General features: G+C 52.5%; 1 protein-coding gene across 2 annotated transcripts in view; it reads right to left on the bottom strand.

The window, feature by feature from the left end:
* The window catches only part of SLC24A4 (solute carrier family 24 member 4), a 178,746-nt gene extending 164,950 nt beyond the window's left edge, over window positions 1-13,796 (bottom strand). The window contains exons 1-2 of one of the 2 annotated variants that reach the window (XM_003128693.6): window positions 12,972-13,796; window positions 10,905-11,015 (exon numbers count right to left, since the gene is read on the bottom strand). In XM_003128693.6, the coding sequence (XP_003128741.3) occupies window positions 10,905-11,015; window positions 12,972-13,101 (241 nt within the window). In that variant the 5' untranslated portion in view covers window positions 13,102-13,796. The remainder of the gene's footprint in view (window positions 1-10,904; window positions 11,016-12,971) is intronic. The other variant, XM_003482307.4, reaches the window with a different exon arrangement.

The following is a 14,069-nucleotide window of genomic DNA, read 5'->3' as shown; positions in this document are numbered from 1 at the left end:
AGCATCCATGGGCTAGAGGGGATAGCCCAGGGGACAGGAGCTGCTTGTATGGGCCACAGCTCCCTGAAAGGCAGAACAAAGGGCTCCTCCATCTTGGAGGTGCTGCTACCCAAGTTTATGCCCAGCTCCAGCCTCAGGCCTAGAGCCATAGATCCAGGGAACAGAACCCTGCCCTCGGGGTGCTCCCAGGCTAGTGGGGAAAACTAGCAAACATTTCTATTAGTTTAACTACCGTCTTGCCCTGGGCCCAGCACAACCTGGGAACTGGGGTGACTGCCCTGATTGTGGCTTGGAGGATGGCGGGGGCAACGTGAACCAGTTTGCCAACTTCATCCTGGGCAGCCCGGGCACATTTCCAGCCCTACCTTCTTCTGCTTAGAAACAAACAAAAAATCAAAGTAATTTGATTCAGCCTAACCCTGGTTGAGCACTGACTCCATGCTAAATCCCCAAAGTCTAATTACTTAACTACTGTGCACAGTAATCTTAGCAGGTGTTTGTTTTCTCTCCCCCCTCGGACAGCCAATGAGCAAGGGGCAGTGGCTGCTAGTAAGCCCTGCCCGGCAGGGAGATGATGCGGCGATTTCTCAGGCAGCACTTGTCTATGCGCTGAGCCCCCTGCTTTAGAATGTCCTTCCACAGCCACCCGCACCCCTCCAGGGTGAGCGCAGATGTCGCCTCCTCCAGGGAAGGCGCCCCTGCCGTGCACCACTGCGCTCTTTCCTCTGGAGGTATTTGCGTGGGCCGATCTATTTCTGAACCCCTCGTCTCCTCTGTGCCTTACACGCTCCCTGGCAGCAGAGCCTGGGTGCCTTCCAGCTTTAGAGCCTAGTACAGGGCAGGCTGTGGAGACAGTCAAGAAATAGACGTTGCAATTAATGCCGCAGGCAGTTGCATGAGACCCAGAGCTGGAGCCCCGTTCTGTGCTGAATTAGCAAAGTAGACCCAGAAACTGGTGGCACTTTCCCACATGCAAGGGGACAAGCCACTGGGCACGCAGAGTTCCTCTGCTTCTCGGTCACACAACAACTTTTCTGTTCCTTTCCAAGGGAGCCATCCACTGCCCTTTCAGAAGAACACCGCAAATTATTCCAGCACATTTATTTTTCTTCTTTTTCAGTAAAATGCCATGCTCCGATGGTCTCTTCATAATGGACAATGTTTAATAGAAAAAAAAAAAAATCCCTTTTCAAGCATTTGACTTGTCTGTTGAGCCGAATGGCTAGATCTCCTCCACCCAAGGTAACACATGGCAATGCTGAATGATTTCCATTTTTAACTCGTGGAGAAACGCTCCCTCAGGGTTCAAGAGGAAGCCGAGTGGGCGCTCTCTGGATTGCGGGAGGCCCGCATGGCACCGAGAGCTAAGAATCTGGAAGTCAGGGGGTAGCAGATGGCCCAGTAAGGAGGTGAGATTGCGAGCAGATGGCCCCGAGAGTTTGGATAAGGCAAGAAGAAAAAACAACTTTTGATTGCAAACAAATCAGTATTAGAAGCATCCCAAGAAGCGGGGCCCACACAGATGTTCGCTGTTGCGATGGAGAGGAATTCCCTGTCTCTCGGGGGCTACCCGACAGTGACGGAGGCTGGAAGTTGCAATGCAAGTCCTCATCTCTAAGCTGGCTTTTCGGAGTTCCCGTGTGGCTCAGCAGGTTAAGAACCCAACTAGCCTTCATGAGGATGCAGTTCGATCCCTGGCCCTACTCAGTGGGTGAAGGATCCGGTGGTGCTGTGCGCTGCAGTGTAGATCAAAGAACAGGCTTGGATCCCACATGGCTGTGGCTGTGGTGTAGGCTGGCAGCTGCACCTCCGATTCAACCCCTAGCCTAGGAACTTCCATTTGCTGCGGGTGGCGCTGTATAAATAAAAAAATAAATAAAATAAAGCATAGACTGTCTTCTTTCATCCTATTTTTTTAATACGGATGGATAAGGGCATAAGCTCATCATTCGGACTACCCAAATTAAGAATCTGAGCCCCCCAGGGGATGGTTGGCAGGCTCCGGTGATAGTGGATGCATGTCATTCCCCATCAAAACCTAGAGAATGCACAGCACAAGAGTGGATCCAGATGGAAACGATAAACTTTAGTTAATAAAAATGTATCCATATTGGCTCATCAACTGCAACAAATGGACCACAGTGATTCAAGGTGTCAACAGGGGAAGCCGGGAGGAGGGAGAGTACAGACAGGAACCTACGCTCCCTTCAGGTTCCTGGTAAACCTAAGACTACTCTAAAAATAGTCTATTAATTCAAGTCTATTAATTCTCCCTCCTTCTCTCTCTCTCTCAGTCACTTTCGTGTGCGTGCTCGCTCTCTCTTTCACACCCGTCCTCATTCTTCTTGCTGGCTGGGTGACCTTAGACGGGTTACCTAACCTCTCTGGGTCTCCTTTTCCACATATGCAAAATGAGGACGTTAAAAGCACCCACCTAAAGAGTTGTTATGAGAAGCGAGTTTGTTCATACACAGAAAGCACTCCGAACAGCACCTACACATGGCAGAATGGTGCCAGCCAGTGTGACGATGATGGCGGCAGCTCCTGTGCTGGGTGTGCCTTAAACATTTGGATGCATCATGTGGTCTGAGGCTTGCAGCAGCCCTAGGAGGTGGGTGGGAAATGCCACTATCCTCATTTAACAAAACAGCAACCCTGAAGCTTAGAGAGATTACATAACTTGCTGAAGGTCACATGGCTGGCCAGCAAGGGTGCGCTGGGACACAAGTCCACACATCTGCCTTCGCCATGACAAGCTCCCATCTCCAAGGACAGGACAGGTGCATGCTGGGACTGGAGCATCTCCCAGCTGCTGGAAATCCTATGTAGTCTCATTTTGGTGTGAGGGGGAAGGGAAGAAGGAGCAGGGGAGGGGGTGGGAGAGAGAAAGATGGGGGAGAGACCAAGCCCCAAAGTAAGCAGGATCTTGGCAGAGCTGATACTAGAATCCAGATCTTTGGCACCCAAGCCACTTGACCCACAGTGTAACATCCCCACGACCCCCGCCCCGAAGCCAAGAGGGATCTCACGGATGACAGGCTGCTGCCTTCCTCGGCCTCCACTTGTGACCATCTATTCCACGGTGGTTGGTGACAACTGCCCCAAGAAGCCACCTGGCTCTCTGGAGGTCCCCTTGCCCAGGAAAGCCCCTCCCCAGGCTGGAACTCCTGCTCCGCCCTCGGGGACAGTACCTGAACTCTCATCTCCCTGCCCACAGGAACGAGTTCAAGGCTTGCTTTTACATAACGAGTCTAAAACTTGGGATGTGTGACTTGTCTGCGCAGCCTGCCGAAGCAGCATCTGAACAGACGTTCGTTGAGAATCCAGACACTTCAGCTCGTCGCCGGTACCACCTCACCTCCAACACCCACACGTGCTGATGTACTTTTTGCAGCTCTGGGTCTCCTCCTCCTCCTGTTTTCTTGTGATTTCTGCACCCCTGCTCCCCACTCAGGGGCACCCACAGAGACCCACTGCCTGGGGTACCTGCCCAGGGATCTCAAGGGCCTTAACCCGCCTGCAGGATCAGGCCCCTGCCCACCTGCACCACACGCCCTCTCCTCTCACGATGGCCTCTCCATCAGCCCTGGCCAGGAATAAAAGTAAAACCTCCACCCAGCGCTTGCATCCAACTCCTCTGCGCCCCTGAAAATCGAGAAACCACCCCCATATCCGGATTTCTCCCAGGCACCTCTGTGTCAGCCCTCTTTTCCCAGCCCTCCCACTCTGGCCTCTATTATGGGCTGAAGGTGTCCCCCCCCAAAATTCCTGTGTGGAAGCACTACCCCCTCTCCCAAGTAATGGTGTTAGAGGCGGGGCATCTGGGGGGCCACTCAGGTTAGAGGGAAGGTGGGCCTTTGGTCTGCTGGGCTTGGTGGCCTTCGAAAAAGAAACAGCAGACAGCCTGCTGTCCCTCGCCTTCCCCTGCACACGAGGTCACCACCAAGCCAGGAGGGAAGCTCTCACCAGGCCCAGATCACAATGACATGCTGACTGTGGACTTCCGGCCCCCAGGACTGTGAGAGAACACATTTCTGGTGTGTGAGCTGCCAGCCTATGGAGTTTTGTTACGGCCACCCACGGCTGCCCGCCACCCCCAAAGACATAGCTGCAAAGGGGAAAACCAAACATGACAAAGCAAATCCCTCCAACATCGACGGGGAGAACGAAGCTCCTCTCCCCTTTATCAAACATCAGGCGCAGGACGTTGGGGACCCAAGCAAACAGCGGTGACCTAGCAGAGGAGGGACCACTGGTTCCATCTCGAATGTGCAGGAAAGGGCAGTGTAAGAATGAAGGCGGCATTCCCAGCCCAGCTAAAAAGCGAAAATGTAAGCCACCAGCCAGCTGTCAAGACACAAAACCAGTTTTTTCTATTCAGAGGCAGGTTCTGCAAAGGACGCCAAGCGAGAGCATCCCCCATCTCCGAAAGGTTAAAAAACAAACAAGCCAGGATGTGTTCCCAGAAGAAAAAATAAACAATGTTGCTTTAGCAAGATGTTTACTTCTTAACTGGTCCTCATAAAATCCAATGGACACGTGGTTTTCAGTACCTATAATACACAAGCGCTGTGTCCTCTCTGGAATAAGCAGATTAAAAAACGATAATGAAAATGGAAACTAATGTCAGATCATGTACGTGTGTTAAGTGCTTGATGGGTATTAGCTCATTTAATTCTAACACTATGAGAGGGATGCAATTATCACCCTTTAACCACCCTCATTTTACAGAGGGAAAAACTGAAGGACATCTATGGTTTTAAAAAGCAAACAAGGCTCCCCGTTTATGTCCTCCTTCAAGGAGGCGAATTAACAATGTAACAAACAAGATACAGCGTCTGTAAAAAGCTGGACCAGGAGAGCCAGGGACATAGAAGGCCACCTTGGGCTGGCTAATGGGGAGCGGTCAGTGAACTTGGCAATCACAAGAAGGAGCCTGTCTTGGAAGACCTGGGGCAGGAAGGGAAGGGGAGAAGAGCGTGGTTCCCACAAGTTCCACACGCCAGCCACGGAATGTGGCCATCACTGGTTCTGATTTCACAGGTCACAGCCAGGCCCAGGCATCTGTGACTTTCAGAGCCTCCCAGGCATTTCTCACCTGCAGGCCAGGGTTCCACCCTAAGCCCTCCAGGCGCCACCACTGGAAACCCTTTGGGTTCCGATGGGGACTGAAGGTTTGTGTCTCCCTGAAATTTCCTATGTTGAAGTCCAAACCCCCCCTCCCCGCAATGCGATCGTGTACAGAGGTGGGGCTTTGGGGAGGTAGTTTGGTTTCAGTGAGGTTATGAGAGGTGTCACCGTGATGGGACTAGTGTCGTTTCAAGAGACGTCCTCCCCCCACTGTGAGCGCACAGCAAGAAGGCTGCCGCCTGCAGGTCAGCAGTGGAACCAGCCAACACCTTGATCTTGGACTTTCCAGCCTCCAGAAGGAAAGACAGGTCCACTGTTTAAAGCAGCTGGTCTGTAATGTTTTGTTCTGGCAGCTGAACTAAGATCCCCAGAGATTCAAAGTCACTGCCTCTCATGACGACCATTTCATGCATTTTGCAGGGAGGGACCCACTTCTTCTGGGGGTGGGGGTGGAAATAAATTAATAACTTTTCCATGGACCTCAGTGGTCAAACATAAAGTCTGGGTTTTGCTTATTTCTTGATGAGCTTCCCTACATTTAAAAAAGAAACCAAACTGGTTTCAGGAAAATCACTATATTAAACCAAGTCTCAGCCTTCATTCAACATTCAAATACCACTGAAAGCCTACCAAGTGTCAGGGAGCGACCCAGCCCAGGGCTTCCTGGCCACTGGTGGGCACAGGAACCGCCTGGGAGATCTTGCTAGGATACAGATTCTGGTTCCACAGTATGGCTGGAGGGGGCCTGAGAATCTGCATTCCTAACAAGCTCCCAGGTGATGCCAACCCCGCTGAGCAGCAGGGTTCCAGCCTGGTAAGAATCAACGCTGGCTTCAACGTGGAATCGGCTGGGGAGCTCTTAACAGGCACAGATTTCTGGGTTCTACCCCAAGGAAATGAGACCCTCCAGGGGTGGGTCCTGAGCCTTTAAAAAGTGCTTCCATGATCTGAACATGTGGTCTGGGTTTAAAATCACTCTCCTGCGCATAGAGCAAGGAAGTCTTTAAAAGGAGACAGGTGACAGGTAACTTCAGATGAGATACATGTTGTGAAAATAATATATGGTAGCCTGGTGGGGGAGACACTTAAACTGAAGCACAAATAATGAGATGGAAACCCCATCAAGATCTGGGGGGAAGGGGGGTGGAGTTCCCATTGTGGCTCAGCAGAAATGAACCTGACTCGTATCCATGAGGACAAAGGTTTGATCCCTGGCCTCCCTCAGTGGGTTAAGGATCCGGCGTTGTCATGAGCTGTGGTGTAGGCTGCAGAGGCGGCTCGGATCTGGCGTGGCTGTGGCATAGGCCAGCAGCTATAGCTCTGATTGGACCCCTCGCCTGTGAACCTCCATATGCTATGGGTTCAGCCCTAAAAAGACCAAAAAAAAAAAAAAAAAAGATGTGGGGGAATGACCCCAGGCTGGGCAAAGAGCCCACTTTCCCCCTCAGGTCTTAAGGGACGACTAGAGCAGGGTCCCGTTCATGTTTTTAGGAAACAAAGCTGCGTCTCACAGGTGAATAAGAGTACTCAGAGGCAGACAGAAAATAAGACACAGTCCCTCCCCTGGAGGTTCTTTAAAAACTGTAAACTAATGTTTGCGGACCTCCTATTGCTTTAGCTCTAGGAGCTGACACAGCAGGAAAGTCTTCAAGCTCCATCTTCTGACATCCCTGAAAGAGCCCATCTGGTGAGTCAGACCTGGGGGCCCTCGAGCTGGGAGAGAGGGATGCAGGGCAGATGCTGCAGAGGATGCAGCAACCGCGTGGTTTGTTACGGGCAACTCCTGTAACTATAGAAAAGGCAGCCACTGGACGTCACCCAGTCACACCCTGAAACTCCAACTCAGAGGGCGCTCTGGTCCATCTTGATCGCAGCAGCAGCCCCAGGACAGGGCAGTGAATAGTGACAAAGCACTGAGGGCCAGCTTCCAAAACCACCCACCCAGACAGAACCCTGGTACTGGGGGAGGAAGCTTCAGTCCCCTCCCTCCAAAGGCAGAGCCTGTGACCCAGGTCTGAGCCTGTCCAGACCCAACACTCCCCTGGCTAGGCAATTGCCTTAGGGAAGTCATGTGACCCAAGCTGAGCCACCGGAACCCTGGGGGCTTCTGCAAAAGCACCTCGGCCAGCAGCATTCTGTCCCAGCAGTCTGGGGTCTGGAAGGACAGAAAGCCAGAGGTGTGGTCACCACCTCCCTATGCTGGATGACATCAGAGTCCAGAAACAGAAACCGAGTCACGACATGTCACCTTTGATCTCACACTTTCAGTGACCAAGCCAAAAGATTTCCTTTTTTGCTAAATAAGCCCAGTCTGGGGAGGTTTTCTTTTCTTTCTTTTTAGGGTTGCACCTGCCGCATAGGGAGGTTCCCAGGCTAGGGGTCAAGTTGGAGCTGCAGCTGCCGGCCTAAACCACAGCCAGAGCCACGCAGGATCTGAGCCCCATCTGTGACCTACACCACAGCTCATGGCAATGCCGGATCCTTAAACCCACTGAGCGAGGTCAGGGACTGAGCCCAATCCTCAGGAATACTAGTCGGGTTTGTTTCATCAAGTCCCAATGGGAACTTCCCAGCAGGGTTTCTGTCACCACCTCATCTAGACCCCAAGAATCCACAGAACTACATCGGACTCGCTCACCCACCTCTGAGCCTCTGATGTCCCATGGGCTGCAGACCAGGGGACCTCTGCAGCCCTCCTACGTTACCCATTTCCCTGGGTGGTGAATCTGTCTTCTCTACTCGATTGCGAGCTATGTGAGGACAGGGGCTGCCTCTGTCACTTGCTTATACTCCCCGCAAGTGCCCACTGCAGAGCTGGACACGCAACAGCAGAGGCACCGCCACACAGCTGTGAAATGGAAAGGGGGCTGGGCTTTCTCGTGGTCCAGGGATGAGGAGGCTGGAAGGCAAGGCAGGCTTCAGCTCCACCTGGGCCAGGAGGGGAGCCAGAGCTGGGGCAACGGAGCAGGGAGGGTACATGTGTTGAGCCAGGTAACCCGGGGATGCTCCCGTCAGCCAAGGGATCGTGGGAAGTCACCAAACTTCCGAGCCTTGCATTCCTCATTTTTGCAAAAACACTAAGGCTTAGAGCACTTAATATTCAAAAATGCACTTGCATTCCATCTGGTGTCTACTGAGCCCTATCCTGTGGGCAGGACTCTCCCCCAGAAAGAGTCAACACAGAGCATCATCCACATGCTACTTACGGCCAAACATTTTGCCAGCTTCCCTCCTCGTAAGGGGGACAAGGCCAGGCCTTCCTCCTAATAAGGACTGGCTACTCCACCGGGGAATAATTTTTGCTCAGACATGGCCAACCATGGGGCATAGGAGACTCTATCCTAAGAAACAGAGCCCTAAGCGGATGTGCCCAGACTGGATGTCACAGAAGCTAGAGGAGAAGGACACAGCCAGCCCACGATGAGGGCATCAATGAGCTAGAAACCGGTCAAAAATGCACTGGCCCTGCTGCATTACCCAGAGTAGTTAAGTGTTCCCCAAGGGAATGGGGCCGATTCTAGCATCTCAGGTGCCTGGAGCGAGGATGGGCCACAGCAATAGTTCCTGGCCTTACACATGCTCTCGCGTTAGCACTGCGCATGTGCCGAGCACTTCCAGCCAGTGGAAGGAGGCTGGAGAAGGGGAAGGGATGGGCCAGGCACGGCTGCCCACTGGGTCACCGGGATAGATGGGAGTTCAAAGGGACTCCTAGCTGCTCCTCCGCAAGTCCTTCCAGTTCCCTCCCCATCAAGCAGAGGACAAACAATTTAGAGGTTTACCCAAACCTCCCTCCGTGTCCCAAATGGACTTCTCAGAAGGCTCCAGAAAGCACTGAAAGTGGTGTAGCAAACAGGCCCTGAGGGAAGGCCCTGGTCTTAAGCTCGTGGACCGAACCAAACATTTCAGACACACAGGCCTCCAAGGCCAGCTCCACCACTTATAGGTTTTAGGACTTGGATTCATGTCTCCTCCCTAGATGTTTCCCAACCTATAAAACCCAGTTAAGACCCGCCTATGGAAATAAGACGCGTGAAATGCCATTCTAACCTGCTCCTTTGGCCTGGGTTTCTATGTTCTGTACACACAACCCCATACAGAGCCTTGCCGTCCTCCAACCAGCCAGAGTAGGAGACAACGTGCTATTCTACCCACTTTACAGGGTAGACCATCTAAAAAGACTGACTTCCCCAGCAACTCGGTGCAAAAGCCAAGTGGTACCCATCTCTAATAAAACCTCCTGGGGTACGGAGAAACAAGAATCCTCCTACACTGTTGGTGGGAATGTAAATTGGTGCAGCCACTATGGAGAAGAGTATGGAGGTCCCGTAGACGAAAGACAGAGTTGCCATATGATCCAACAATCCCAGTCCTGGGCATATATAGGATAAAACTAATTTGAAAAGATACATGCACCCCGAAATTCATAGCAGCACTATTTACAGTATCCCAGACTTGGAAACAACCTAAACGTCCATCAACAGATGAAAAAGGTCAAGAAGATGTGGTATATACACACAATGGCATATTGCTCAGCCATCAAAAGAAAAAAAGAATGCTATTTGCACCAAAAGATGGACCTAGAGATTATCATACAGAGAAAGACAAATACCATAGGATATCACTTATAAGTGGAATCTAGAAAAGTGATACAAATGACCTTATTTACAAAACAGAAACAGACGCATAGACTAGAAAACAAACTTATGGTTATCAAAGGGGAAGGCGGGTGGGGGGAATTAATTAGGAGTTCAGGATTAACATATACACACCACTACATATAAAACAGATAACTAACAAGGACCTACTATTCTACAGCACAGGAAACTAGACTTAGTATCTTCTAATAACCTATAATGGAAAAGAATCCGAAAAAATATACATATACTTTTCATATACACTTAGTGTATATATATATCACAAGATAGTTATATAAAAACTAAAACACTGTAAATCAACCATAAAAATAAATAAAATAAAATCTGATCATTCCCAGAGGGCTTTCAAGTATATCATTCCATGGGGTCTTTCTCACCAAAGCCCCCAAGTTGTGAAGCCAGAGCTAAACCCAGGACTGGCCTGTCTGAAGCCTAGGCAGCTTCCCTTCACTGGCCAGTACTCTCTCTTGTGCTAAGAGTCCTCAACCATTTAAGCAAACCCTGCCTCTGGCAAGAGAACAGATAAGAGTCATTCCTGGGTCCCTGCAGCCTCTGACCCCCTAAGTCAGAAGAGGAGCATCAAACCCACCTCCCAGAGCAAGCAGAACACATTTTCGGGCGGGCACAATACCTGGCCCTTCTCTTGTAGAGGCAGGACCCTGGGACCCCAGCATGTCCTACCTCTGCAGCGAGCCTGGGTGATCCGGCCCTAGGAGGTCATCTCAAAGTGCCCCCTGCCGGGGCTCACTGTCCCCCAGAGCTCCATCAGATGGACACAGCAAGCAAAAAAAAAAAAAAAAAAAAGGAAAGAAAAAGACGACACCCAGACAAACAAAATCAAGAGAGCAGCGGTGACACATGCTTTAGGAACATGGTGAGAGCAAAAAAATGAAAATTTAAAACCCTCGCATGTGACCTTTTCAGCTGTTGGATAAAGAAAGTACTTGAGCTGCTTAGCAGCACAACTGATTCACGTCCATACATTACCTTTCGGCACCTTACAGCTACCCTTTCCCACTCAGGTTCATAGAGCCACCTTTTTCAGCTCTGGTTCTAACAGTCCATCTACACACCAGCTCGAGGCCGGGCCACATGCCTTGGGAGGAGACTCTCTCTTACCCGGGTCTGTGCAATTCTTAGCGGTTTGAGTCCCATTCACTGGTGCCATCAGCCTTCTATTTCTCCATGTGTCTTGCAGAATATGTTTGCTAGCAGAAGCCGTTTTGTGCCCTGGATTGGAAAATAAGCCACAAACAACCATGAGATCAACGTGGTGCCTGCATTCTCACAATGGCCTATGTGCCTGTATCTTGCTATGTCAGCAACAGCCCTGTTTGACTATGTAGAGCCCTCTGCAGGGAGTGATACAGGGAGTGGAAGCACAGTATCACCTGCTCACCTACAGTAATCTGTTTCCTATGTCCAGTTCATTGTTTCTGGTCCCATATGGCCAGCATGGGATCTGACCTTGGCTAAGACGGCCCTGGTCCTCAGCCCCTCACAGGTGCAACAAAGGGTTTTGACAGGTGACCATTAAGATCTTGACCTGGAAACACGCTCAGGTGTCCCTGCCCTGAAGGAGAGCAAGTCAGCAAGCAGGTAGGGAAAACTGCTGGGGCCTGGCCCCGGGCTCCCTGCCCTTGAATGTTCACACAAACCACCTGGGAACCACGTTAAAGTGCAGATGCGGATTCAGGAAGTCTGGGATGGGACCCAGGATGCTGTACTAACAAGCTCCCAGGTGATGCTCATTCTTTTGGTCCAAAGGTCATATTCACTAACAAGGGATCCCCAGTGTGGATGCTGATGACCAAGCACAGGGAAAACTTCAGGCCTCCTCCATCCAGCAAATGAAAAAAAGTCTCACTTTAAGACCTTGAAAGCACTCACTTATCTCTCCTTCAGCTGGGTAACAATTCCTCTCCCATATATAATGCTGACTTCTAAGCGCCTCTAGGTATTTTGACATTTCTGGTATGTAACTCAGGGAGAAGACACACCAACTCACCCAATTGCGAAACACGAGGTATTAAGATGTTCAAAGAACCTTTCTGGATTTCTGTTGGAAAGAGCCACTTTTTGACCTTATCTCCTCAAATCACAAAAGGTGGGTTTTGAAAGGCAGTATTAGGAGCTTAATCAAGCTCCACCTGATTTGTATTAATCAGTATAAACCTTTCTAAAATTGCCCCTTCCTAACGGCTCAGGAAGGTATCATCTGCTCTATTCCCAATGTCCAGGTTACTAATCACCGAATTTCATTTCTTAAAAAATGTTAGAAAAAAAATCGAGGAAAAAGGATATACCTCTGAATCACTTTGCTGTACACCTGAAACATTTTAAATCAACTATATTTAAATTTTAAAAATGAAATTGCTAAAGGACATTAACATTTTACTATAAGGGGACTATTAGCCAGTGAATATCTTCTGAAGGTTCCACATGGGCTCACATCCCCTCCTCCTCCCCCAAACATTTTTTGGTAAGTCTCTTTTCCTCTCCATGTCATATGTGCATATCCCAAGCAACTCCCAAATCCCTCGAGTCTCTTGTTGGATGAAGGAGTGTGACAGTGGCCCCAGACACCAGTGCTCTCCTACCGGTGGGAATTAGGCGCAGTTGAGAAGTGATGCTGAAACACAGCAGCAACCTCCCGAGGGGACAGACTGCCCCCAACATTTTTAGCGTTTGGAGGCGGCTCATCAGGACACCAAAGGCGCCCCTTTGACAGGGGTGGGCTGACGCTCGGTTCCCAAGCTCATTATCTGGGTTTTCCAGGAACTTGGAAGAGCACAACCTTCTCCACTCCGCAAAACTGCAAAGCAGTCGAGTCAGTTTCATGCGCCTCAGGCCAAGAGAATACACACCCTGACCCCTCCGCTGCGCTGCCCCCTCCCTGTGCTCTCCAGGGACAGAACTCTGGCGCCCAGGGGCCAATGGTTCAGGCTTTCGCCTTAGTAACACAGAGCTGCAGCCGCGCTCTGAGCCCCCAAGGACTGCGCGCAGCTCAGGCGAACAGGCGCCACAGCTCAGCGCGTGGATGTCAACCCTCCTGGGTGCGCTCTACCTGACAGGTAGGGAGGGGACCAGCCTGACTGGGAAGGAAGGGGAGATGTCTCCGAGCCTCCCTGCTGCTTCCTAGTCCAAGACCCCCAACACCTGGGGCGGGCCCACGCCGGTACCTACCCCAGCTGCCAAAGAAACGAGATGCACAGCAGACCAGAGCCAGCACCGCGCACACGAAGCCAACTTGCTGTGACAGCATCTCTCGCCTCCTGCGAACTTTGCGCGGCCCGAGGGGCCCGCGAAGCGCCATCCCGGAGCGCCTGGGTGCTGTCTCTGGGAGACGATGGGGAGCTCCAGCGGCCAAGGTGCTATCTGTGGCTGAGCGGCGTGGACTAGAGCGGGCTGCGCGAGCCTCAGAGGCGAGGGCCTCCGGGCCACAGCTTCATGGCCCGCGGGCGAGGTCGGCGGGGAAGCCGGGAGGGGAGGGTGGAGGTGGGGCCGCGCGGCGCGGCCGGAGCTCAGAGTCCCGCGCTCGGCGTGCGCGCTCCGCGCACCATGGCTCCGTGGCGAGGAGGCGACGCCGGCACGGTGGCGCTGGCGGCCCTGGCTCACAGGGCTGGCGCAGTCCCGGCACTGGTACCGCTACCTGTCCGCTCAGCCTCGGCGCCCTCGCCCGGCCGCAGCCCTGGTAGCAGTGGCCGCGGGCGCCCGGGGGAGCACTCAGGGCGCCCCCGCGCCCCGCTCCGCAGCTCCCACTCGCAGCATCCTCCCCCACCAAGTTTGGCGGCGGCCGCTGGCCAGCAGCGCTCCCGGCTTCCCAGCACGCCGAGCCCAGGCGGCCCAGGGCGCTCAGGGGGAAGGCAGGCGGGACGCGTGGGACCTACGACCCTCGCCAGGAGCAGCCTCGACGTCGGCCCTCCGGGGATGAGCTCTCCCCGGGAACTTTCTCTCCGGCTGCTGGCGCCTGCGTCTGCGAGGCCGTGGCGCCTCCCGCCCTCAGCTCTCGCCTGCCTTCTCCTCCCCTCCTGCCCGCCTCTCACCCCCGCCCCTCCCCAGCACGTGTACTCCTCCCCTAGGGTGCTCTCGCCCGTGCGCTCCTCCTCTCCCCCGTGAGGCTCAACTACTGACCCACACAATCGCCCTCCTTCTCCTTTTTCTCTCCTCCCCCCCCCCCTCCCTCGGGAGCCGAAACAAACCCTCTAACCCTCCGAGGCTGCCGCAGAGAGGAACAGGTTATGGCACCGCAGGGACTCGCAGAACCAGGGTTTCGGTAGAGCA

Source organism: Sus scrofa, chromosome 7 (assembly GCF_000003025.6).
Source record: "Sus scrofa isolate TJ Tabasco breed Duroc chromosome 7, Sscrofa11.1, whole genome shotgun sequence".
NCBI classification, from domain to species: domain Eukaryota; kingdom Metazoa; phylum Chordata; class Mammalia; order Artiodactyla; family Suidae; genus Sus; species Sus scrofa.
The sequence above is the reverse complement of the archived record's forward strand: the minus strand, read 5'-3'. Positions and strand labels throughout refer to the sequence as shown.